General features: G+C 40.1%; 1 protein-coding gene across 1 annotated transcript in view; it reads right to left on the reverse strand.

The window, feature by feature from the left end:
- The window catches only part of PCNX2 (pecanex 2), a 164,026-nt gene that overhangs the window by 13,037 nt on the left and 124,358 nt on the right, over positions 1 to 26,631 (reverse strand). The window contains exons 25-28 of the mRNA XM_075707554.1: positions 24,439 to 24,654; positions 12,194 to 12,447; positions 7,702 to 7,935; positions 5,498 to 5,601 (exon numbers count right to left, since the gene is read on the reverse strand). Coding sequence (XP_075563669.1) covers positions 5,498 to 5,601; positions 7,702 to 7,935; positions 12,194 to 12,447; positions 24,439 to 24,654 — 808 coding nt within the window. The remainder of the gene's footprint in view (positions 1 to 5,497; positions 5,602 to 7,701; positions 7,936 to 12,193; positions 12,448 to 24,438; positions 24,655 to 26,631) is intronic.

Below are 26,631 nucleotides of genomic sequence, written 5' to 3' on the forward strand. Positions count from 1 at the left end.
GGGGAGGTTGCTATATTCACAAACCCAGGGACATCTTTTATTCTCCTGCCAATCGTAATGAAGCTTTTGGGTACATTCTGCCTAGAATGTGACACTATCTCAAGCCATTACTTCTGTAACACAGTCCTTAATCCACATGAGATACAGCTGTTGTTATTCTTCCCATTGTTATGCTCTCTCCTGAAGACTCTAATGAGATTATAAAGAAGCTGTAAAGCCACCAGCTTTGATCTCAGGCCTGACTCAAGGTTGGTGCTTTCTTGGCCCAGTTTTAAGACACCTCAATTAGTAATCTGCTGTAGTTACAGGCTCTTCCAAAATATTTTAAAAACTAGTTAAGGTAAATTCACATGCCAAAGAAATGACATGAATCAAGAAGAGACATAACTACTATTTCTGGCCACATTTCTAACCCTCTGAGCTAAGAACCTGAAAAGCTGCTGTCACAACTGTGAGCTATTTTAGAACAAGACTAGTACATGTGTGGGAACCGTCGGCCCCTCGAATGTGCAGAAAGGAGGGGATTAAGTAGCACCACAAATACCAGAGGGAGGGCAACACAGCCAAAGCAAATACTCCCTCCTACTGCACTCCTTACGCTGCTCCAACAGCTGAAACTAAAAGCATTTGATGCAAGCCTGAAAACAGAATGGGTGAAGACTAATGAGCTGGTGAATGTATCTGTGTGTATTCTGCACGCCAAAACCCATCCTCTGTCTGCAGTTTATAGACCTTTCCCAATGTTAACTGTAGATTTATTTAAGGAATAAAGAAACATGCATGCCTGTGAGCTGGTAACGACCTGAATGACGCAGCTCACCTGAATGAAATTTGGTATTTTATAGGATAGTGGTTGTGAGCAAAGAGTCAAGCTTTTCTCCCCTGCTTCTCCTCAGCTCTGGCAGACATAGAGCTGCGCTGCCTGCCTGAACTCCCCCTAGCAACGCAGCATCACAGGCGGCATTGTGGCGCCATGTCCCGCACCCTCCACCTCTTTCCCCTCAGATGCTGGGCGGTGCGATGCGGTGCCCAGGAGGGAAGGGGCAAGTGGGGCCAGCTGCCTCCCTGGGCTGCAGCATGAGCAGCGGTGCCTCCAGGCAGAGGCGTTCCTTGGAGTCACCCTCTGTCCACGCTGAGTGATAATGCCCAGAGGGAGCTCAGGGGACCTGAGCATCCAGGCTTCGTAGTTTTGGAAGTATCTGATGAGAGATGCTTTATTGAGAGATTTTTATATTTTTCCAAATTCAAAATGTATACTAAACACTTATTTACTAGTAGGTCTAGTGGCTGAATAGGATTATTAAGTAATTTTTTACAAATACACACCTAAACATATCACTCATATCTGAATAAATGAATGGTAATGGCATGTCATTCTTCAAATTGCATTTTGTGCAGGATGCCTCCTAATGACAGTTTAAAAGAGCAAGTGATTTGCATAGCAATGTTCTGCCTTCTTAATGAATGCATTTGTTGTGTAATCTAGTGTTAATGTTGGGTTTCTACTGACATTTACATGAACAGGTACACTGAATAATTATTTACATACATTATATAAGAGCATTTAAAATCTTGGTTTACACAGTGACATTTACTGATTAATAGATTAGACAAAATCATGTGTAAATGAGTGCAAATTGATAGTTTACATACACAATGTAAACTTGAATCTCAATTCTGTGGTGCACAGCTCAGTGTAACATTACCCTTGCATTCCTATTTCTGCACAGCAGTTGGATGTCTGTCACTCCTCAAGACACAGCAAGGGCTAGACTCAGTCCAGAGAAAGTTTCCTACTACCTGCACAGTTCATCCCCGAGAACGAAACATGAACCACAGAGCACAGATTCTTGGCTAGTTTGCTCACGTTGGACATATCTGAAACACTTCATAGAAATAAGCGTGAGGAGGGGAGGACAACAGTGCCTATCTGGCCATTACATCTCAAACTCATCACAAAAGCTCTAGCAATGTTGTACACAAGATGCTTCACAGCCAGAATTAATAGAAAGTCCTGAGATTAAGTTAAAGGTCATTTCTCAGTGCCTACCAGAGTGATCTAAATAATCTAAGTTTTTGTAGTCCAGCATTCGAGTGTGATAGAGCACGTGTTAGGAGCCCTGATCTCTTACAAAGTGAGCCAGCTCCCAAGAGCCGTATATGCAGTACGTCCCCCTCGTGCACACAGCTGGCTGTGTTCTGACACCATCTCTGCAGAAAACTAAACCCTTCTTCAGCACCAGTAGGCTCCAAAAGGTCCCCAAACTATCATGACACCTTTTCAAGGAAAAGGACTGTGAAGCATCACCTAAGGAACGATTCCTCCAGCTTCTGAGGACCTTAGGAACTTCTCCCCCATCTGACTGAATGCAGACCTGCAAGAGCCTGAGAGCGGGGGGCGAGGACCAGCAATAATGCTCTAAATCACCCTCTGAGAGCTGCTGTATCTCCACTGAACACAGAGAGAGGGAAGGGAGACCTGCCTTCAGTGCCAAAAGTTAATCCTCGGGAACATCTCCTTCTGGCCTCAGCAGCGTTGCACGTCTTGGACAAAGTCTCCTTCCTCCTGGCATGCCATGTAATTGTATTCCTGTCGGAGTCTCGCTGACTTACTGCTTCTTTGTGTTTAAGTAAGTTGTGAAGATCTGCGTGAAGCAGTAAACGCTCTACGTATGGTAAGAACTGCCCTCTGTGCTGAAGTGAATGTGTTTGGGGGATTTTTGTTGATAAAGGTCTTGACGTCAGGGGGTAGCATACCCACCTTGCTCCTCAGTTAATAATTTTGACTAAATAGTTTTTGTCAATTAAAATAAATATATGAATTCTTTAGGACAAGAATAAACATATTTCACCAAGCTAAAGTAATGTTTTGTAGCTGTAGCAATTTATAACTTGAATTGTGCTACTCATTCCTTTTTTTCCCCCAAAATCCTTCTGAGAGTTGAAATGTATTAAAGGTAATTTAACCAGGTGGGTAAGTGACACAGTCTTTCACTGTGAAACTTTTCTAGGGAAAGATTTGTGAAGTAGCACTAGAAAAGATACTGACAGAAGCTTCCACTTAATCCCTTTCATGTCACAAAATACATTTAAAAAATACAATGATTCAATACTGCCCTGGAGCACTTTCTTAATAAAAAGAAAATCAGGACTTAAAGATACAGGATTATACAGAATGGATTCAGAAAAACAGGGATAGAGCTGTGCAGTGCATGTGACTACTACATTTTTTTCCCCTTCTACAGACCTCTTCTCCCCAAGAAAAGTATTTTTGAGTATGAAGCATCTGCTCACCAAAAGAGAGAAACTAATTTGGTTCATCGGTGATTTTCCAGATTTTAAAAAGACATTATAGCTGACTCTGGCAATTATTATTAAAATCTTTACAGAAGACTTTGCAAATAATTATTCTCAACAATCATATTTTCCATGTTAAGCTTTGGAAAGTCTCTGATAAGATTATCTCTTTCCATTAGCTACCGACCATGTAAGCCAATAAAAATAGGTGACATTGTTATTGTATCTGTACTAGTCCCAAAACATTGTAATGAGGATTTTAAGATCCTGTGGAAGGTACATGCAATGTGATGACAGTTTTAGGAAGTTTTTGTGATATTTTTAGAGGCATTTCTAATACCGCTGTGACATACCTATTGCAGCCCCAGATCAAATTCACTTTAATCTTTTCTCAAAAAAAAAAAAAAGATCACAAATGCATGTCAACTTTTCTATCATGTCCCCAAACTCTAAAATTTGGATCATCAAAAAACATAGGGCAATTTTAGAAATATCTGTGCCTTACTAAACATCGCACTAATTCAAGTGCATAGAAATGAAGGGAGAGGAAACTCAACCCAGAAGAAAACAACTACAGGAAGGGAATGTGCAAAGATTAGTAGAAAAGAGGTGACGAAAGCGACTTTAGAAAGCAGAAAGGAGGTTGTAGTGAGGTGGGGGCTGGTCTCTTCTCCCATGTAGTTAGCAATAGGACGAGAGGAAATGGCCTCAAGTTGCATCAGGGGAGGTTTAGATTGGATATTAGGAAAAATTTCTTCACGGAAAGGGTAGTCAAACATTGGAACAGGCTGCCCAGAGAGGTGGTGCAGTCACCATCCCTGGAGGTGTTCAAAAAACGGGTAGACGTGGCACTTTGGGTCATGGTTTAGTGGGCATGGTGGTGTTGGGTTGATGGTTGGACTGATGATCTTAGAGGTCCTTTCCAACCTTAATGATTCCTAGTTTTTACTTGCATTAAAAAATAATCCAGCCACCAAGCCAGGAAACTTGAAATTTCTACTCTAGCCTTAATTGGTTTAGTGGTGGACTTGGTAGCGTTAGGTTAATGGTTGGACTGGGTGATCTTAAAGGTCTTTTCCAACCTAAACGATTCTATGATTCTAAGCAGCACACCAAGAAATAGGGTGTGTGGGCCATGAACATTTTGTGTGACTGACTGAAAGAGGAAGACATAAAACCAGGCATTACAAATGACTCAACAGATAACAAAGCTAGGATGAATATTTAAAGGACTGTTTTATCTTATAACAGAAAATACATTCAAAATTGCACATGCTGTCTTTGGTTGCTTGTTAGTAAGACAAATCCTCTCTAAGGACCGTGTTGATAGAGTGCTTGTTAGCTTTATTCACAGTTTTGTGCCAATATAGCAAGGTCACTTACAGACTCTGTATTTAGTAATCTTCTCCACTGTTACAAAACTCTTGTGAACACACAGAGTTCAAATACATCTAATAAAAATCTACAATTAGGAGAGAAGGTAGACTTTAATAAAGTAAAGATTATTTCATTAATAAAATACCTTATCTATAAAATTAACTATTTGGGCTGAACACTTAGCACAGCATAAATGGTACTTTAAAAAACCCAAACAATTCAGAACTCCTAGTGAAAATGGAAGAATCCCTAAGGAAAATATAAGGTGAAGAGCATATCCAGAAATAAACTTAACCAAGCATATTTTCATTAACCTGACTTTCTAGGAAGAAGTGTTTTGAATGAACGAGTAAGGTAAACTGAAACAGACAAAGCTGCAGTCTCAAGAGATGCGAGGGTCTCCCTTTCTCCGTCACCAGAATGAGGTGGCACAAGGAACACAAGGAGCCCTGAGGAGTAGAGGACCCTTATGGATTTATTATTGTTTAGCTAACTAGATGTCAGAGTGCTTAGAAGTTTCTTCCCCTTCTGGAGGAAGACAGCGTTACAGTAGCCAGGCCAGGTGTGAGAGAACAGAAGTAATAACCATCGGTACCTATCCTTTCAATGCAAAATTCTGCTTTGCCCTATGAAATAAAGATTGATATTAGTTATTAAGTAAGCTACCAAAGTAAAAGATGTCCAGGAATGGCAGAAAACAAATTATTTTAAGGAGGAAAGAGACTTCGCTTTGATCTAATCTTCTGCTGAGATTCCACATTAAGTGAAAAAAGACAAACAGGTCTTTGCTTTAAAATGAGGAAAAGGGATTCCTGAAAATTACCTGATGGCCATATTGTGAGCTGCAGTTCCCAAAGCTCTTCGACCCAGTATACACAAGGCAAAGGAAAGCGTCACTAGAGGAGAATCTTCATCACTGTCCAGGTGCTACAAGGTTTTAAGAACAGCATGTTATTCCAGATGCAAATACCATCTTTAAAAGAACTGCAATACTATATATTGTAACATTCATAAAATTTCTTGTAGCTGAACCTACATACAAAAACATTCTTTGCAATTAAACAGAGCAAGAAGGAAGATCATTGCCATCAAAGGCTTTCTGCAAAGTGCAAGCTTATTTTGCCCGCTGGCTAGAAATAGAACATTTCAATCTCGGGTGGTGAGATCCCACGGGAGGGGAGCTTTGGTGGTGGCGGGTTTTTTTGTGGGTTGGTTGGTTTGGTTGGTTTTTTGTTTTTCCAGATCTGACATTCTAAACCAGAGCAGATTCCTTATTGCTGTGAGACTGCAACTGGAGGCAGCCAAACCCTCTTTTCATGGGACACAGTGCATATGAAACTCCCCCACAGCTTCCAGAAGAACAATCTATTTGGAAAAATTTGGGGAAACACACTTTTAGTGAATAACAATATATATCTAAATTGGACACCATTGATGACACTGACCTCATATCTTAACAAGCAGTCAAAACATTTTATTGACATTTACTAGCTCAGGAGAGTTCAGAAAAAATGAAACAACCCCTCATGACTGTAAATCTTTAGGAGGATACAGACTATCATTTCTGTCCATGCAATGGGTGATTTCTTACAGCTTGCTTTGACTCTAAAACTGAAGCCAATTACAATGGAGAATGTAGCTCCTTCTAGAAAATACACTGATTTTCAGGGCTATGTGTATAGCAAAGCTTTTTTTACATCTTATCTCCTACATGAACTTTACCTCTATAGTGAATTACAAAAACAGACGTAAAAGAAAAAGATGCAAAAAATATATAAATGGGTGTGTGTGCACACTACTGCAGGCACTCGTTTGCCCTTTTAAGTCTAACTCCAATGTCTATTGGGCATCCCTAAATCTATTATTCTATTTGAAAGTCTCAGCCACATAACAAGTGAAAAAGTATCATTTAACAGTGGTTTTTCCCTGCACGGTGCAATTCTTTTGTGTGTCAGAACTTGGGAGCTGAGACATGGAGATGGGAACGAAAACAGATGAAATATTCCCAGTGGGAGGAGATGGTGGGGAAGGCTCAGAGGACAATTCAATGAAAACAGTATCGATGCAATGACATGCAGAGGAACTGGTGGAATGGTATTCAGGGTTAGAGACATGAAAAGGAACCAAAGTGGAGAAGAATCATTAAGATTCAGCGATGTTATGCCAGCTAAGGTCAGTGGTAGGAAATGGAATGTGCACTCAGTGATCCTGAATGAAAAATACACAAATAACAGTGCCTGGTGGCCAGAAAAGATACACTTCTCATTTTTTGCCATTATCAGCAATAATCAGAAAATTAAATCGAGGCAATAAGCTTGTTTGAAATTGTATTCTCCCTCTGGGCTATTTTGAGTATTCCATGGAAATACAGTAGTGCATTTCTGACAAATATTGCTGACCATCAGTAATCTTAGTGGCTCAGACCATGTGAATGTGTAGCTGTAAACCTGCCCTTGTCCTTCCAGAGCTGTGTGGTAATTTCACATGGTTTTGTGGCATGGTTCACATTTGAATTATGAGCTCTCAGAAGTGACCTATACTAGCAGTGAGTTTGCTATGTACTTCCCTACCATTTGAAGACTGTACCCAAACATAGGCAAATGTTTGGAAAGGGTACACAAACATTGCAAATGTTTGGAAAGGGTACCCAAACACTGGCAACACTGAAGGAATGATGACATTCCTGGAACAGAGCCTGCTCCAGCAATACTTCTGCGAACACTTATTATATCCATGCTTTTTAGAGATGATGAAATTAAGTGTTGGAAGTGTGCACAATAAGGAATTGGTTCTGTAGTCAAAGAGTAACCCTCCTTAAAACTCAGATTTTGCACAAGGGTAGGTTCCAAAATATGTTTTTTCCATTCCACAAAACATATATTTTCCTTTTATGTTAAATATGACAGCTTAAATGAAATAAATTTTATTGTATTAATCATGAGCAAGCAAAAGAGTAACCATGCATCATTTAACTCCTATTCCAAGAATTAAAACTACTACTACTAAAAAAAAATAATGCAAGCTTACCTCCACCCTTTTCCTAGCACAGAACTGAATCCAGTCCAGATAAACACTGCAGAAACTAGCTCTTGTTATTCCTTGGAGACACGGAACATAATCTTCGTCTATGTTAATGTTAAACATTGCAAGGTCACGTTCAATATAATGCCACTTTGCATAAGGCTGCAGTATCTTTTGGATGGATTCGTCTTTTATCCAGTCAAGGATTTTGGGAGAACTTGCTGTAAAGTATATTATACTCTGTTGACAAAATGTGCAAACATTAGTCACTATATCTCTGATTAAAGCAGATATATTTTACACAAAAGAAAATAAATAGGACCACACTAACTGCCCATAATGGTACCTATTTTTCCTATTTTTTACTGCTTGGCATCATTGCTTCACAAAACTGTTCAAGTTAGAAGGATGATAATATATTGGTATCTAAATAGCAGACAACAGAAAAAGGAGTCATATTTTTAATACCCTTCTGCCTTATAGGAAAATTAATACAAACAATAGACTATAGTAGGAATACAGAGTTCCAGCATTCAAACATATTAATTACTGAATACTAGTGGAGTTCTAGAGTCTAATACCAAGAAGGTGATATGGATAAAAGTCGAGGCATATTTTGAAAAAATAGTAGTAGATGGTCACATGCTCAAAATAGGACTCTTTTTTCCTCCATGGACTTCCTGTTTTCTGGGCAATGAAGCTTTCCTAATTCTTAAACAAACAGTTCCAGCACAATTTAACCACAAAGGTGAGATCTGACAGATGTGTACAACACAAGTCTGAAAACTCCTGTTTTAATTGCTGTTTTCTTTCTGCATTTAGTAGCATCACTGCTTTTATTTGTTGATGAGGCCAGTAAAGAATAATGGATTATTTCTTATATGTTGGCTTAAGAAGCTGATAACTAATGTAACTGAGTTTGCTTTTAAAGCACCGAAGGAGGAGCAGCATTCAGCAGGAGCTCTGCATTACAAAATGCAGAAATATAAGAAAGCAGCAAGACTCGTACCTCGTATCTGTGCCTGGGTTTCTAAGTTCAAGTTCTTCTAACCGCTGTGTCTGGAGCCATTAAAATAATAATAAATAAAGTAAAATAAAATAATCTATCTGAACCAAATTTAAAGCATATTTTCAAAAGAATATGAAATTTAAGGAGAAGTTCCAGTGCTGCAAAGGATGGTGGCATCAGCTGGAAAGTCCCATTATAATGTTTTATGATTATAATTTTTGTTTTAATATATCATTTAGAACTGAATTCCAAAGCAAATGAGTGGCAAGTGAACATGACTGAAGATGATGTAGTTCTACTTTACCCACGCAATGGAAATATTATTAAGCAGATAAATGTATAAAATGAAAACATGATGGATTAAAAAAGACAGAAGCACCAGCAGCCCTTTTAAAAATCCCAGACGCCCTTCACAGTTTATCTTTCAAATTGTACATAAATACACAAGCAAGAGGAAAATTAAGCTCCAGAGGAAAAAGAGAAGTCAGACAGATACAGACTAAGGATGGACCTTTAATTTCTTGGCATGTGGAGAACAATACAATCTTTAAAAAAGATTCATGCAGAAACAATAGAGCTGAAAACACTGCACTCAGCAAATGCAGACTTCTTGAATACTAAAAGATATTTAAATAAGAATATATTGAGAAGAGATGGAGGAGGCACAAGGCAAAAATATCACAGTAGTTGGGCAGGAAATGATTTCAAAATATATGCAGAAGGGCTACAGGAGCTGACCCACTTTATTTGTGGAGAATAAAAATCCTTTTATAAGAAGAAATACGGGCCTTTCTAGGCTGTCAATGAAACTGCAGTTGAAATAAATACATTAGAAATAAGATGCTTAGTGCAACTCATTGTTTAAAAGACCAATATGGTAATTATTCTTGAAGGACAGGAGAACTGAAACAAGACATATGTTTTCTTTGTTGATCTTCAACATACAATTTGCCTTTTTTACTATTCTCACCTGCGTTTACAAAGAAGCACATTCAGCTGGGGAAAAAATCAGACTCGCGATCAGACGCAAAACCAGCAAAAACTTCTGCCACCTAATTAAATTCTTCTCTTAGTAGCTCTTCCTAGATATGTTTTGTGCACAAGTACATCCTCAGCTATATGGCAATTCAGAAATAATACGGTAAATATTTACGATATTGTAAGCTACAAAGAATAAACTAGAAGCACTCCAAATGCTCAGTGCAATGGAAGTGCGGTTGCTGCTGAAACTCCAGTCTGTTTTCTGAGTTTGTGATTTGCGTGACCTGAATACTGCATTAACTAGAGTTCTTCTTACAATTACTTTCCTACATCATTAAAATGAAAGTTGCAGGGCTTTAAAATGGTCACGGTGAAATTGCACATGGTCTTTACAGCTCCAGATTCCCCCATAAGAGCGAGCTGGGAAGGAATGAATTCTCACCTCTGTTTCTGGTATTGTTTATCTGGAGGAAAGTACTAAATAAACAGGATGACAGCTGATCTGATACATAATATAATCTTCTTACCTTCCAAGGCTCTACTAAGGATTTTACCAAATCTTATCAAAACTCCTGTTTATGGAATAAACTAATAACTTGAAGAATAGGAGAAGAAAATCTCCATATAGCTTACTTTTGGGAAGTGTCATTCTAAAGAAGGGATCTCCTGAGCGCGCTTTCCCTTGGCTGAAGGGAGCCCCAGCCCAGGCTAATATCGAAGCTGCCAACAGGTTATTGTTATCTTCTGTTCATCCTTCCCTAAGAAGGGAAGTAGATTAAAGGGCTGATGCCTTTCTAAGAATGCAGATCTATACATGCAGTGTTATAATACTGGCTCAACTAAATCCAACCAGAAGAGATTCAATTTTCACACCGTCAAAGCCATAGGTGGTGGACACAAGATCTGCATGCAGTGGAGATGGAGCCACAGCATACCTCAGTAGCGTGGAGATCATGTAACCCACCTCCCTTTTACTCAAAACAGCATCAATTAACCACACCCGTATCATATGGGACAAAAGCTTGTCTAAGCCATCTTACCTATGTCAGCTGCTTCTCAGGTAGAACCAGAAGCCCTGAACTACCTTTCAGTTAAGTTTTACTTCCTATGGGACGAACCTCACACTTTCCACAAGTCCCCTACATATTAGTTGACTTGAATGCACTAAAAAAGTTCCAGATTACAAAGCACAATTCTTCACTGCTTTAAACTAATAAGCTGCTGATTTGATTGCAGCTTAGACTGGGACTTTTTTCAGCCTCATTCGCCATCAAAAGCTGAGTCATATATCAGCTTGCAGCAGTTTATGTTCAGGTTACCTTTTAAAGTAAAGCGAAGCAATTGTAGCAACATATTCATTTCAGTTTAAAGAAGGCTTTTTTTTTTTTTTTAAGTTTAGATACATTGCTTAAAACCAATTTAATTTATAGCCACAAAACCCACTTCTAAAATGAAAAAATCATGCTCACATGCAGTTTTGTTTCTAATTAATTAATTAAACAACAAAGTAGGTTGGTTACCAGGCCCTACTGCACGTAAAATTATTTATGAAATCCCAGTCTGCATTTTACGAAGTAATCAACTGCATGATCAAAGCAGCTTTGTGAGGCAATGATCTTGTTTTTAGTGCATTGGCTCATTTGCGAAAAAGGTGATTAATTTATTGACAACAGGTCTCTCTGTAAGGTTGACAGGATTTTTACAATTGCAGAGATGTAAGTAGGAAGGAGATGTCATGGATGGTTGGGAGCTTTAGTGAGCAGCTTCGTGGCAGTACCAATGGCACAGGAGGCAGCATCTGGTTCTTGTTGCTTCAGTAGAATACAATAAAGCTCAGGGATTTCTTCATTTGCTGGACTGGAAAGGCTTTGGCAGAGGATGAAGATGTCCTGCTAGACTATAAGGTTCAATTATTTTGACAAATTAATATCTGTGTGATCATTGTGATCTTAAGAACAGCCCAAATATAGAAGTGATGTAAATGAATTGCTGTTTAATCAATGGAATAAAACAACTTCAAATATGTTGTAGTGTATTTGTAAAACAGCAGGTAGGAAGGGGGTTTGCACTACTAAAAGGTATATTCGAGAAACAGCTTTTCAGAGATTTCCCAAGAACTTCATGCTTGTTGATCTTTTTTTTTTTTTTTTTGCCAGAAGAAACAGTGAAAAGGCCAAGTCGAGAAGAAACAACAAACTGCCGTTGAAGTTTTGCTTTGTAAGAATGCTTCCTCTGACTTTATTGCTAGAGGATGTTAACTCACCTTCTTGATTTCTGCTTAAGCATGCCAGCAATCTTTTGTACTAACTATAAGTGGTCAGAATCAAATGTAGCAAAGGGAGATATAAATTAATTATCCCTATCTAACATTAAGTCAGTCTGACTGCCGGTAGTAAATGTATAAATATAAAGCCAAAACTTCAAATGCTATTTCTAACACATGGCCAAGCATTCGTTCTTTTTGACAAACCTGCCTAGGAATATAGTCCACTTTACCAAAGAGTTTACCTTTATATAGTATCTGATAAGTATTCTCCGCAGATCGAACACTTGCAGCATTGTTGCAGCGTTGTTATCAATGATGCTATATCCTTCCAGGATGTACTGGGTTCGAGTTATTTCCCATGTCAGCCATCGGAGGTTAAAGGCTGCATTACATGACAGCAAGTGAGGCAAGTGCCCGGGCTTACAACAGCAGCAGCCTTCGTTGTCTTCATCTCCTTCTGTTATAGCCTCCACTTCTCTCTGCTGGCAATATGTCCCTTAGCAGTGAGAAAAAGAGAGTACGCTGCCAGTTATTGGGGTAGGAGGAAACAAACGACTTTTTCCAAGCTGAAAAAGTATGATTGAAGGCTCTATGCACTTAGCAAAAATCTAATAGAAAGAGCTACAGCAACAAATTAGATGTGCCAATTCATCTATGTGCAGCAGCAAATAAAGAGGTGTACGTTATTTATTTACTATCACCTACAAAAGCTAAAAGGGCCCGATCTAACGTTCTAGGCATTTGGCTCTGAGCTCAGCTAAACTACAGACCACAGCTTCTGCCTTAATAAAAACTCAGCAGGAAGCAACACTAAAGAGTCTCACTCCATCAGGCACATTAAGCAAATTGCTCCAAGTCTCAGTCTACTTCTTCAAATAACATACAGGATGCAAACAAAGATTTCACAGTGTGTCAGAGCACTTACAAAATCTGGGTTTTAGCAAACTATCTTGGAAAGCAGGTTCCAAAAATAACATCCAATGGGTTGTTCTCTCTCCCACCGGAGTGAAAGCTACTCCGGATCAAACATCTCTAATGACTAGCACTAGAGGCAGTATATCATGAGAACAGAACAGCTTTCTAATTAGGCTATTATGCAGGCTTTAGATCAAAATAGAGTAAATCTTCCTGAAAAAGAGATGTTAACTCAAAAAGAAGTCATGAGGCAGATGCAGAAACAATAATATATCTGCTCTGCAGACTCTGCATTTCCGGCCTGTGCTGTGCACACTAGAAGGTCAAGCTGAGCCCCTCGGGATTTGGAATCTATGAAAATGTGCTTTCTACACCATGTAGGGCACTACAAATCGAAACCAAGGTGGACACCCATGTGCTCCCCCCACTGTTCTCAAAATATATGAGTTACATGTTTTTGATGCATGGATCTTTTTAAAATTTACTCTCTGTGGGCTGTTGCTGAACTTAGTCTCTGCTGAATTTGTACAGAAACCATCTTTCAAGGCCATCTCCTATGGTGCAAGTTACACATATGTCTTGCATACGCCTTCCGCCAATGGTTCAGTACCACCCCACGAAGCTCCATCAGCTTCCAAACGGAATCAATAGGAGAGGAAGGTGCTAGACACTGCACTGCAGTTCAACAGCTATGAACCCTCCCTGCCAGGACCAACAGAGCTGTTCCGTTGCGTCACTGTAAATGGAAGAAGAAGTGGGCTATGTTCATCATCTGAATGTTGGACTGGGGAAGAATGTAGTGTCAGCTCCAATCCCCCGCAGTTTGCCAGCACCCTGAAAGAGAGCCTGGAGCAGGGCAGCATCCCCAAGGCCTTTCTATGGAGCAGCATGACAGTCACTGTGCCCTCGACTGACTATCCTGGTCCCATCACAACTGTCTGGTCAACAGCCTGAAGACCTTTAGTTTGTACCGATAGAAGCAGCACCCAGAATATTCCTCTCTCCACACCAAGAAAAGCCTTTCAAAATACAACAAAATGTGTTAAAGTATTGGTTATCACCTTCTCTTTTTTGCCTGTACACCTTCTAAAATGTATCCAGCAAGCAAAAACATACAAGAACAAAGATGAATAGAAAGATCTGAAGGAAACGTGTAAGAAAAAATGGGATTGTAGCCCTAAGATATAGGTAAAAAGATCTAGTATATTCCAGTGTTCTCTGTTCAGTTTTCTATAAGTGAAAACTTATACTGGGTACCCAGTGTGTGTTCACACACTAATACATATTCCTCCTCGGACTTCAGGGATATACAGTATGACAAATTATTAAATGTCTTCAAGTAACCCAAATATAAACACCTTTCCTTTCAAGATTGTCACAAGGTACAAGACATGACCTATCAAACTGACATCTCCAGTTGGACTGGACATGAACTGGACTGCTTCTGCTTCATATTTCACAGATTGCTACATGAATTAACACTTATTGATCAACAGCAAAAAAGCAGCAACTGCTCTGGGTCAGTAGATGCTCTTCTGAAGTCAAGTCAAAAGACATCGTACTCAAACTGAAGTAGAGAAAGGCATATTCCTTTGTACATAGCTTGAAAAGAGTAAAATGACTACTCCATGCTGGTGCTGTTACAATTGCTGTTATGTTTATTTTTGAAAGTGTAATGGTCTGTCAGTATTATCTCTATTAATAAGTACAAAATGTTATTACTGGAGACTCTGTAATTACTAGTTTTCTTAAGCCATATATTTTGTAAAATATAGGGACTAAAGAGGCTGGCAAGGCAAATAGCAGGTGAATTCAAGAGACCCTCAATGTTTGACGGAAGTGGTCATCGCATGCATAACAAACAGAAGAAGAAGATGCCAGAACAATTATTTGCATTCTCAGCTAATTTGATGGGTAAAAGCATCTCCAAGTCATCTTTGTTAGGTAAATTTAATCAACTAAAGTTAAAATTGTACTACAGTGGACACACTCAATGTTGAACTTGGGGAGTGAGAGACATTCTAACTGGTATCATGTTATTACGAAAGCTCTGGGAACCAACCAAAGGAGCTCATGTGGTGTTTTTGCAGATTTATTCCAAAGAATGAAATCAGGACTGTGCTCTGTCAACATCTGGCAAACGTGCACCTGCTTAACAAAAGCTGTTTGATGGATTCGGGTAGTATCACCTTGGGGATTTGGTGTCTTGACTGCTTGCAGAGCCTCTGGGGTACCCCTGTTAAATTTAAAGGCATAATCTGAGCCGTGGCCAGTGCTCTGACAAAACACCAAATCCCTATTCCTATCATCATGCTGCTGATTAGTATTTCCAAACAACATCTTGTAAAAGGACTGAAGTCTGCACAGACAAAATGTGCGCTTTGATGCTCAAGTGCATGTTGGTTCCCCCCCAATTCTTGCAATCAGTTCTGGAAAGACTGCCAGTAATTTTCTCTCATCTTTAATTGAGCCTTACTTTAATCCATAATGCACTGGCTGGACTTCAACGCCACAGATTTGCGTGTTACTGAGAAATTTCATCTTAGCAGTACCTACATCAATCCTTTTTGGTTCATTACCCTAGACACTGCTACTGCAAAGACTAAGACCATGTGCTCAGCTTTATGCATTGAGCCAAAAGGGACAAGTCACAGCAAATGAAGTGTTTGTGTGCATCTTTTACAGAAGGGCGACCCTCAACTTTTGTGTATATGTTATAGGCTGATGATTAAAAGGACATTTTTTATATTGCTTCTCAAAAAATTATCAAGTTCAAGCAACTCAGAGAATTATTCATAAAACCAAAGAGCAGGGAGCAAAGCGTGCACTTCAGTTCTGCAATATAATTAAGTGTAGTACCATTAAATATTAAAATAGAAGAAAATGTTTTCACTGGTAATTAGTAATTTTAAAATCTGACGGAAAACATTTTGTTTTTACATTTCTTTCTGCAGTAGAAAGAAAATAAGCTCTCTCTCTTCGCTCAAGCTTAGTAATTCACTGTGACCCTTGCTAGTACAGATGAGATGTGTAAGATATCTAACACTGGATGGTTTCCAAAAATCCATCAATGCAAAAATGTGTGCCAGCTGAACAAAGCAAGGTCAATCCATGTGAGCTCAGGAGAAAACCAGGGTGAGAACCTGGACCCCTTTCTATTTTCCTGATGCATCAGAATTTGAGGACTGACTTGTGCTCTGCCAGAGTGATCTGACCTAAATGGAAATAAAAAAATTGAAACTGAAGACTGTAATCTCACTTCAAGAGGATACATAAAATACACCTAAATTAATGACCACCCATCCTTCTAGAATTTAAGGCTGAAATCAGTGTGCTTTTGAATTTAATTTTGAAAACTCAGTGAGTGAAAAGAAAAGCATTTTTCAGTTCTGTAGGGCCAGAAAGAAAATCCCATAACACAACCACATACTTCTAGAAGCAGTTTTAATTTCCATAAAATACTTCAGTTTAACAACACATCCAGAATGGGGACTAATTATTGTGGCTGAAGGTAGTGATAGCTTGAGCACTAAGGACTGCTGACATATAATAAGCAACTAGGGTGCAAATGTACATAGAAAGGGCTCGTAGGGCTCATGTGCTAACCCCACCCCACAGACCTTAAGATCACAAATTACTCTCCTGCACTAGGCACTTCAAGCTTTAAACTCTGTGACCCCAACAACCAGTTTTGGACTAGGGGATTTAAACTAGGTATTAAGTCTGAGAGATGGAGCTGGATATGGAGATGGGAACCATGAAGATGGGCTAAAGCCCAGGGTAGCTCCTCTTGTAGGTCATGCAGAGGTCTGTTCACCGACAACTCCACAAAAATTCCTGGTTGCTCACCATTTGCTTGGCAAAATCATGCACATGAATATTTTACAAATAAATGCATTACAGTGGAAATATCTGACTCTGCTCGACCAAGCTCTGCTGCAAATCTGAGTATTCCCAAATTCTGACGAGTAAGGCTCCTTCTCAACCACCACATTTCTTTTCTGCTCAGAATAGCAGCTCAATAAGCAGCAAGTTATCACCCAGAAGAAGCACAAAGAGCGTAATTACAGCCATTGAAAGGCCATCCTCTCCTGAAACAAGCAACAGATATAGCTCTAGAAACACAGAAGAACAAAAACTTCAAAAAGGAGTGAACTGAGCTCCCAAATGGAAACTCATGAACCCCAGAACTGCACACATTCTGGAAACCAGCAACTGTTTTGGCTCCGTCCTGCTCTTTTCCTTATGGAATTGGGATTAAGAACAGTAATTCATACAGGTTCTGATAGTCCTCAGGTTGTTTCAAAGACTTAGTCTCAGTACTTAATATCAATTAATATCAATATCAATGCCTCAAAACATCAAAGCTGTTAGTTACAAAACTGTGATTTGGTTTTCAGCTGCTTCAGGTGGTTGTACGCCTGAAAAACAGTCTGGTTTTCAAACCAGATCAGTTGCTCTAATAACAGGCATCTCCTCTCCTCAGAAACCTTTCCTTTTCTTGCTCCACAGAGACACATTATGGAAGCCCAGGTGGAAGAAAGCTTTCTCTAAGGATGTTAGTTGTTAAACTTGCAGCTACCAAATACCATGAAAACCTCTCATGTCACCTCTTTTGGAGCGCAATGCAAGATGCAACATTTTGTTTCTGGCAAAGACATTTTCTCAGTAAAAAGGCTGCAGTGCATCTAACAACATTTTCCTTTCTTCCAGAAGTCTTCTTTGGTGCACCCATATATACACATAAAATTGCAGAAGGGAGGAAAGGGAAAAAAGACATCAAATATTTATTCTAGTCTGTGTTATAGAAACTATTCTAAGCCTATTTGGAATTCATAGATGGCTTCCACTGTTGGAGCATCATTGTACACCTAGAAAGGCTTGTACATCACAGATTTCCTGCATTCAACATAAAGTATCCTCTTCCCTGTTTCATGCCATTCTTCCCAATTAAATTACCAACATTAAAGAAACCCCTTTGCATCCTTTCTGTTCATGGCTCTAATATTTTCAAGCATTGTGTCTCTCAGCCTTTGTCCTTTCCCACAAACAATGTACTTTTGGTTTTTAACCTTCTCTCCAAAGAGATGTGTCAAAAATGGCTGCTATTCTCTGAACTCCTTGTGATTTATCAATACCTTTTGATGGTCTGGTGGATACATTGAACATACGTCAAGTGTGGTCTCAGGAAAGACATGAAGGTGGGCACTTTTATTTCCCAACAACAAGAAGTGATTTGTAAAAGCACAAAGTGAAAGTTGCAACCACTCTTTAAATGAAAAATGATTCCTTGCTAGTGCTACAGAGCCTTCAGACACAAAAATCAAACACCAATAAATATTCCTTACACTGGTAATGTACTTGCTACTGTAATGAAACTATACAGCATATGCATACACTGCAGAAATGAGTAACTGTCTTTATTTCTCAGACATCATTACGATGCCTAAAGCTTATAACCTAAACTGACTGCATTCATACACCATTTTGCGTGGGAAGCAAGCTAGCTAACATGGAGGTGTAAGCCCCACAGGCGATCCCATCCTGCTGTCACAGCTGCCTTCCACTATGTACAATTGCATCTGTGTCTGCTCTGTGCTTCTTTCCTTGATTTATCTAATGAAGTTCCAAGTGAAGCATGAATATTGCACATGCAACATGCAGTAACAAAAAATCACAGCAGAGATTTAGAAGTTAATTACATGATTGAAGAATACTGGGTATGAGTTACAAAACAGCTCCTCAAGATTTCAGCATCACCATCCATAAGTAATTTCTGCACATGTAACACCTAACTGGATATTCTCCAAAAGACATTTTGTAGACGTGCAGTCTAAAGAGGAATATATTTTAAGTCTTCCTTCTTCTACAGGGAACACGTAGGAGCTAGATTTTTTGACATTCTTTCTGCTTATTCCCTGATTGTGGGTTTTCCCCTATCTCTTCCTTTCAAATTAAATGATACATTATGTATTTCTTCTGGCAGGCTGCTTTTAGCATACCGCTGTGGTCTAACACAGACAGTAAAGTTACTGAAGGCCTTGATTTCCCCACACCAACGTGCAGCTACCTGAAAGTTTTCGCTTAGCCTGAGTTCATTACTACCCTCTCTTCGTTTTCAGTAAAGGAGGAGTTGGACGTCTCCTCTCAATGCCTGGAGGTATTGAAGCTCCCCCCTGCTTTACACACAGGATAAATGACACGATGGAGGCACATCCCCTCTCTGTCTGTAGAAAGGGAGAGTGAAGAACTAATTCATATAAGGTGCTTAATTTGAACAGGACTAAAGACAGATGAGAGGAATCCCAGTTTTTCTGACTCTCTTCTTTCAGTCTGCTCAGTCTGTATCTTCTTACCCTGCCTGCAGGGGTTTGTTTGTTTGGGTTTTTTTATTTAAAAGCTTGACCAAATGCTTCTATTACATAGTTAGAAAGGCACCTGGATCAGTCATTTATAATGCCAACTCTCAATTAGGCTGGACTGCAAACTGGAGAGGCAGTACCTCCTGCCCCCAGTACACTTAAATTCAGAAGACTCTATGACCCCTTCTTCAGGCACTACTTGGGCAGTATTGCCAGCACAGCTTTTCAGCTCCCACAATGAGAAACACCCGTAGGAAAATCCAGAGCTCCACAATGCAAATATTGCTTTTGGTTTACTCATAAACAGAAAACAGTTACAGACACAGAGAACACTGTTGTGATTCACTCACTTCCAAAGCAAACATAGACTTCCTATTTAAGGAACAGCAGATTTTTAAGGCCCTCAATTAAAATTACTTGTTTGAAATTGAAGTCAAGCAGCCAAAGCTCAGAAATTACAGATTCCAAGTTCCTCCTCTAGCCCTTGCTTTTTCCTCCTTGTGGGAAACCATTCTGTACAATGAAAGGAATCAGGGTCCTATGCGAAACACAGTGCATGACCAGACAACTAAAAATAGGAAAGTAAGATGCCCAAAGCAGAGGAAATGAGCCTAGTGCTTAACAACTGCCTCTTGACTTCATAAACCACCAGGTTCTTCCAGGGCAGCTGCATACACTCTTCCCACTTATGCAGAAAAAAAATCCTACTGTATTCAGTTGTACCCCACACCCAGCATGTGCAAAATTTGAAATGGAGAAGAACGTGCCTAGTCCGTGTGGGAGGTGACTCTTGGTGCTGCTTGGGGGTGGCCCAGTCTAACTTCCTGCCCCTGCAGGCAGCGATCCTGCTCAAAGAAAGGAAAGAAAACCTTCCGAGGAAGAGTTTCAGCTCAGTCTCAGCTTTCACAGAGCCCGTGGCCCATCCCCTTACGCAGCTTCTGCCTTCAGGTCAGCCCTTCTGGCTCCTTTTACTCAGGCTCAGTGCACCTGGACACCCTCACATAACCTCTATGCTGCACCAGCCCTCATGGGTTACCTGGAGACACAAGCAACGCTCTGGTATCACCACACCATCTCAGCAAGTCTCCACTGGGCACACAGCAGACTATCTGCCCACACTTTAGAGTCCATGAAGCTCTTGTTATAGTCTGCATCAGGCAGATCCATCTTATCTGGCTTGTGCCTGGTTCCCCTCTGGGGTCCTCGGTTCCTCCTACTCCATCCTTAAGCAGGCTTGTAATTCATGCGGTTTCTCTGGCACCCATTCTGCATGGTCCAGTGGGGTTCAACTCTCACATGGCATGTCAAATGCTACATGTTTGACCTGTCCTTTCCTCAGGTATGTTCCTTTATTCAACCCTACATGGCTTCTCTGTTCCAGGCCAAACAACGTAATAACAATACTCACACAATCCTAGTTTCTCTTCCCATAACATCTCCTCTACCCAGAAAAAATACTCTGAAAGCTGGAGAAACCTTCCTTATGTACCATGTCTGTGAGGACACATGCAACGCTACAGGCTTGGGGAAGAGTGGCTGGAAAGCTGCCTGGCCAAAAAGGACCTGGGGGTGTTGGTAGACAGCTGGCTGAACATAAGCCAGCAGTGTGCCCAGGTGGCCAAGAAGGCCAACAGCATCCTGGCTTGTATCAGGAATGGTGTGGCCAGCAGGAGCAGGGGGACTCGGCGCTGGTGAGGCCGCACCTGGAATACTGTGTCCAGTTTTGGGCCCCTCAGTACAAGAAAGACATCGAGGTGCTGGAGTGTGTTCAGAGAAGGGCAACAAAGCTGGTGAAGGGTCTGGAGCACAGGCCTTATGAGGAGCAGCTGAGGGAACTGGGGCTGTTTAGCCTAGAGAAGAGGAGGCTGAGGGGTGACCTTATTGCTCTCTACAACTACCTGAAAGGAGGTTGTAGTGAGGTGGGTGTTGGTCTCTTCTCCCAAGTAGTTAGCGATAGGACGAGAGGAAATGGGCTCAAGCTGCACCAGGGGAGGTTTAGATTGGATATTAGGAAACATTTCTTCATGGAAAGGGTAGTCAAACATTGGAACAAGCTGCCCAGAGAGGTGGTGGAGTTACCATCCCTGGAAGTGTTCCAAAAACAGGTAGATGTGGCACTTCGGGGCATGGTTTAGTCTAGCCTACCCTTGATTGGTTTAGTGTGGACTTGGTAGTATAGGTTAATGGTTGGACTGGATGATCTTAAAGGTCTTTTCCAACATAAACGATTCTATGATTCTATGACACAAACTAACTACACATTTTCTTTTTCTTTGAATAGCATCATCCAGCAGGTTCAGAGAGGAGAACAGGGGGAGTCCATTTCCCTCCCATTTTCATCCTTTTCTTCTCCCTCTAGTATTGGGGAGTCTCTTCCCCCAGTGGTACTCTGAGGTTGAGGAGCAATAGGGGACTGGATCTGTACTGAAGATGAGATAGTCTAGGTGAGATTCCCATTACCATTTTCCCGCTCCTCTCCTCCTCCAGTAACTTGTCTGTGGCTTCCCAGTTCACAGTTTGCTGCCACTCTCTTGGTCCAGGTCTTTTGAACACTCAGGTGAGGGTGCTGCTTAGCAGCCTGCCAGCCTCCTCCTGAGGAGCATAAGAGAGACTGGGAAAGGGGATATTCATGATGAGAACTCAGCTGGCTCTAAATGGCAACCCATGAAACACATGCGAGGCTGTGGGGCTCAGCCCCAGCTGCATTTAAAGAACTGCTGCAGCCAGCAGACATGTTCGATCTATTCACAAAGCAAACCAGCTACAGTACTAACAGTGAGGAGTGTTAGGCAATCTGCATGGAAAGGTCAATTTTCAGACCCTTTTAGTTACTTAAACTGTGGGTTTAGGGAATACAGAGATGCCTTGACAGGTGGCACACTGCAATTTTTGAGCTTTGCTCTCAGATCCAAATGCAAAATGGCACTCGCCTGGTAATGAACCATCCTGGCTCAAAGTGAAACAAAGTCTTCCCAAACCACTTCGCAACAAAACTATCCAGTTGTTCACCATTCAACTTCCAGTTCATTAAACCTGTCTGCTAGGCCCCTGATCTTTTTAACCAGCTAGCACATGGTTTGAGGATCCTCTCATATTTTTTCATCTGTATTTCCAAGATTTACTTTTCTTGAACTGCCTGGGGATGGTGATGATGGAGAGGGACCCAGCAGTAGGTGGCAACTGCATAAAGGAAAAAAAAAACACTCACAAAACTCAAGTAATTTAAGCATGAAAGTGAGATTTCTTTCCTCTGTTTCAAATCCTACAGTGAACTATTTCAACACAAAAGGATTATCAGCAAAGATAATTTTCTGAAATTAGAATGCAAATTAATGGAAACGTACATGGTCCTGCTTACTCAAAATCCCAATAAATCTGAACAAAATGTCAACATTGTCCAAGATATGTCTCCTCTTCAACATACATAAATCCCTCCTGGAAGTCAGTTTTCAGATCTGCAGAAAGGAATGAACCATTTTTTGCCTTCACAGAGTTTCCATAAAGAATTATAACTGTGAGCAACCTAAGAGGAACCAAAAATGACAGGCTGACTACAACTGTCTTCAAACAAAGAAACAAAAAAAAAAGGCAATTATCTCGGAGATTTATCAGCTTGTGAGACCGGTGGTACTGTAACTAAGAGATGTGAACTGCCACAGTATTTAACTTTCTTGCAGAACAACATAAATCTGCATTTGTCAGGCCTGAATTTGGAAGAAGTAATAGCAAATTCCAAATCTACCCAAAAAAAGCCTTCCACCTGTGGACTGTATAGGGTATTTAACCTCGCTACCTACCTCTGACAGAGCAGCACCACTGCGTACCTTAGGGGCACACAAGGAGAAGATAATACTTGCACAGATGTCTTTGAAGTTGAAGAAAGCTACAGAGCCACACATCCATCATCATCATCATCATGAACAACAAGAAATTGTAAGGCTGATAAACAAATTCTTTCTCTTCCTTTCCAGTTGCTTTTTCTTACGATTTGCCTTTATACTGAATGGTACAGGTACTATAATTCTGAGCTGTTTCAGGTATTTACTGTTTTCTACATAACTTTTCTTAAGATGCAGGAGTGTTATCTTTGTCCCCTCAACACAGGAAGGAAAGTGAACATCAAGCATTTACCACAACCTGTTCAACATCCTACAGGGATTCTGTCAGAGAGTCAAGACTTGAGCCCACGCATGTTATTTCCTAGTCTAATCCTCCCACACCTAAGTGCATTCAAAGAGCCAGTCTCTCTCTTCTTTTCTCATACTCAACCTTGTTGAAAAGTCACCTTGATTATACACTCCTCTACGTGTTGCCCATTAGATGCTCAGCCCTTGGGCCTGGGGAGCTGTTTACTCTGGGATTTCAAAACTCCCATCACCTGCAACTGCAAAGTGGTATCTTTGAAAGGTAACAAACCCAGGCAGCCAAGATGTGTAGCATGAGCAAAATTTAAAAGCTGTTTAAAAGTTTTGTGGTTTTACTTTCATTTTTCTTCCTACTTTAGGGACAACAACAGACAAAAGGACAGGAGTGTGACACTACAAGCAAATGGCCTCACAAAAGACACACCAGCGAGGAAGGGGATGCAATTGCCATTTGTTAAAGAGGAGTGTCCTGACAGAAGAATATACTGAACAGGAAGAAAGTGAGGTTTCTTCTTCAACTGAAGACAACACTTCCTAAATAAGAGAAATATGAAGCCCTGATCAACTTGCTTCTCCTCTCCTGCTCTACTGTGACAGAGACCATCTCAGCACTGGCATCTTGCATGATCTGACACCGGATATTTTCTGTCGGAGGAGTCTTATGATATTTTTCAAAGACAAATTTGGGGAGGTTGAACAATTTTAAGAACAACTTTGGTTTTCACAGTTATGGGGGGAAAGAAACAATCTGAAAACTTAACTAAGCATAACCTAAAAGATCTGTGAACCAAGCAAGTAACTCAACATGCCTTCATTCTGAAAGTCTTATGATACTGCAGAACATGACTCCAAATTTCTTAACATCTAGGTTTCAAAACATTGTCATTCAAATAATGATACAAAGAAGTACAGAGTTTTTAGACAGATAGACAAATATCTGTAAAAAAAGAGAGTGAGAGAAAGGTCCTTAAACTCTATGTCCTACTATGGAGTTGTGATAGATAAAAAAGCCAGACAGGGTTTGTTGCCGTTTTTGTTGTTATTTAAATCATCAGGGATCCTTACCTCGAAATTCCAGCCCTCTGAGCTGAAAGGTGACAAGGCCATTTCCAATTTCGATCAAGTGCACAAAGGCATTTAAATAATCCGATGCCAGAATAAAACAGTCTCCTGTGTTGTAGTTTCCCCAGCGGCCCAGAATCAAATCTCCACAAAGAGACTCCTGCAGAGATCTTGTCAAATGCTCATAAAAAATGGAGTTGAGATTATTGTCATCATTTCCTACAACCAGAGCAGCACACATTTGTAAAGAATAAAATTTATAATACACTAAGCCATTCTGCATAAAATCCCATGTTCTTTTTTATTCCTGCATAAAGCTTCTTCCTCTAGCTGTATGATATCTTTCTGATACTTTATACAACCAAATTTCCTAGGTGAATTTTAGCCTTTCAGAGAATCAGGCCTGAAACTTTTGTTTAATATGAACAACATTGTAAATAGAATATCAAATTAGTGATAACACATAGTTCAGACTGAATCAAATCACCTCCATGTTTTACAACAGCAAGACTTTTTTGGCTCCACCGAGTCTCTGCAATGATAAGTTAATGTCTACATATTGTTCTTAATTTTAAGAAACTAGAAATCATGATTATTTCAGTATATAAGCTTAAATCTGAATAATATTTCTGAGATTTTTGAAGAATTCAGTCACACAGCTTCCAGTAATTTTGTTGGGATTTTTTTCTTTTAGTCCTCCAGAATTTTTTCAAGGCTTTGTCCATGAAGTATCTGTTGGTACTTAAGATGAGGATACATATTTTAACAGAGTTCACTTAGTATATCGAGAAAGAATGAAACAAGGTTCATTCACCACTAGATTGCTACCACGTCTTTAAAAATAGTAGCTGTCAAATTACACATTGTTTGGACCAATTGTCCAGGTGAAAAACACCCCATCACAGTCTAAAAGTGTCATCTCACAAAGGTCTATGGCATTTAACTGGATTAAAAGTAGCACTTTATGATGGTGATCCGTGCAAGCGAATGAACCTTTCACAGATGCTAACACAGTGCCACATAATCCAGCATGGTGTTTTCTTGTGCTTGCACTCTTTTACATAATATATGCTTGACATAAGAACTGCTTTTCTTTTCTATAACGCTTCACTGTCTCACCTTCAATACTTCTAAAATGCTGGTGCATGAATAGATGTACATGTACAAACCAACATCTTGTAGGTGTAATTGTGTATATGGATACATATGTACAGGTACACATGCATATTTATGTATGTGCATATTTAGGAGCAGATCTAACATAGAGAAAAAAAACAGAGGATAACAGCCTATCTCTTCCCCTGCAAATTGCTCCTCAGTACAAGAAGAGAAGTCGGCGTGTTACTACACTGATTTTCATCATCATAGCCATTATGCATCTAGCCCTAGTATGTATGTATATGCAGGTGTGCATGCACATAGAAACATACTCAGCTATACACCTTCTGGAATATATTTGGTGAAAATCTAAACAAGTCATAAAACGAATCTTTTAAGCACACACACAAAAGGAACGTTTTGCTTGAACTATAGGGTTTAAAACGTAATTAATTTATTAGCATATATAATAACACTAAAGGTTATTGCTATCAGATGACAGAATGGCCTTAGGAAATGTCTTAACTCCCTGCCTTGAAATGATAAATAATGAAAGAACGCTATATATGCCTCAAACTGCTAATAACTCTCTTGCCTTCTTGGATACCCTGGATTACACCCATTTCTGCTTGAAGATGTGTATTTGTTCATGCTACTGATGTAATGGGTAAGAATAAAAAGGGAGGGATAAAAATATAACAGCAATAATTACAATGTAAACTTACACCTCCACAATGCAAGCCCCTGACACCTCAGTGGCAAAATAAAATCAGCCACAGAACACTAGAGTGGAAGAAACCCATGTATGAGACCCTGGCCTCTCTCACTGGGACTGGGATTTGGCATGAAACACTGGTATTGGTTTCCCCTGGAAAGGGCTCTGTCCTGCAAGGTGCTGAAGAGCGTCAGCTGAGGTGCCACACACTCTCCACATCCACTGACTTGCCAAAAAATGCTCTCGCTTCTCAGTCTCACAGGAACCACTCGATGCAGCCCAGGAAGACGCTTTACATTGCCACGGATCGGAGCTCATTTAGTGCACCAATACCCAGAGGAGAAGCCCACCATCTTTCTTACTTCTGTCTTTTACCCGCTCCT

Source organism: Pelecanus crispus, chromosome 3 (assembly GCF_030463565.1).
Source record: "Pelecanus crispus isolate bPelCri1 chromosome 3, bPelCri1.pri, whole genome shotgun sequence".
NCBI classification, from domain to species: Eukaryota; Metazoa; Chordata; class Aves; order Pelecaniformes; family Pelecanidae; genus Pelecanus; species Pelecanus crispus.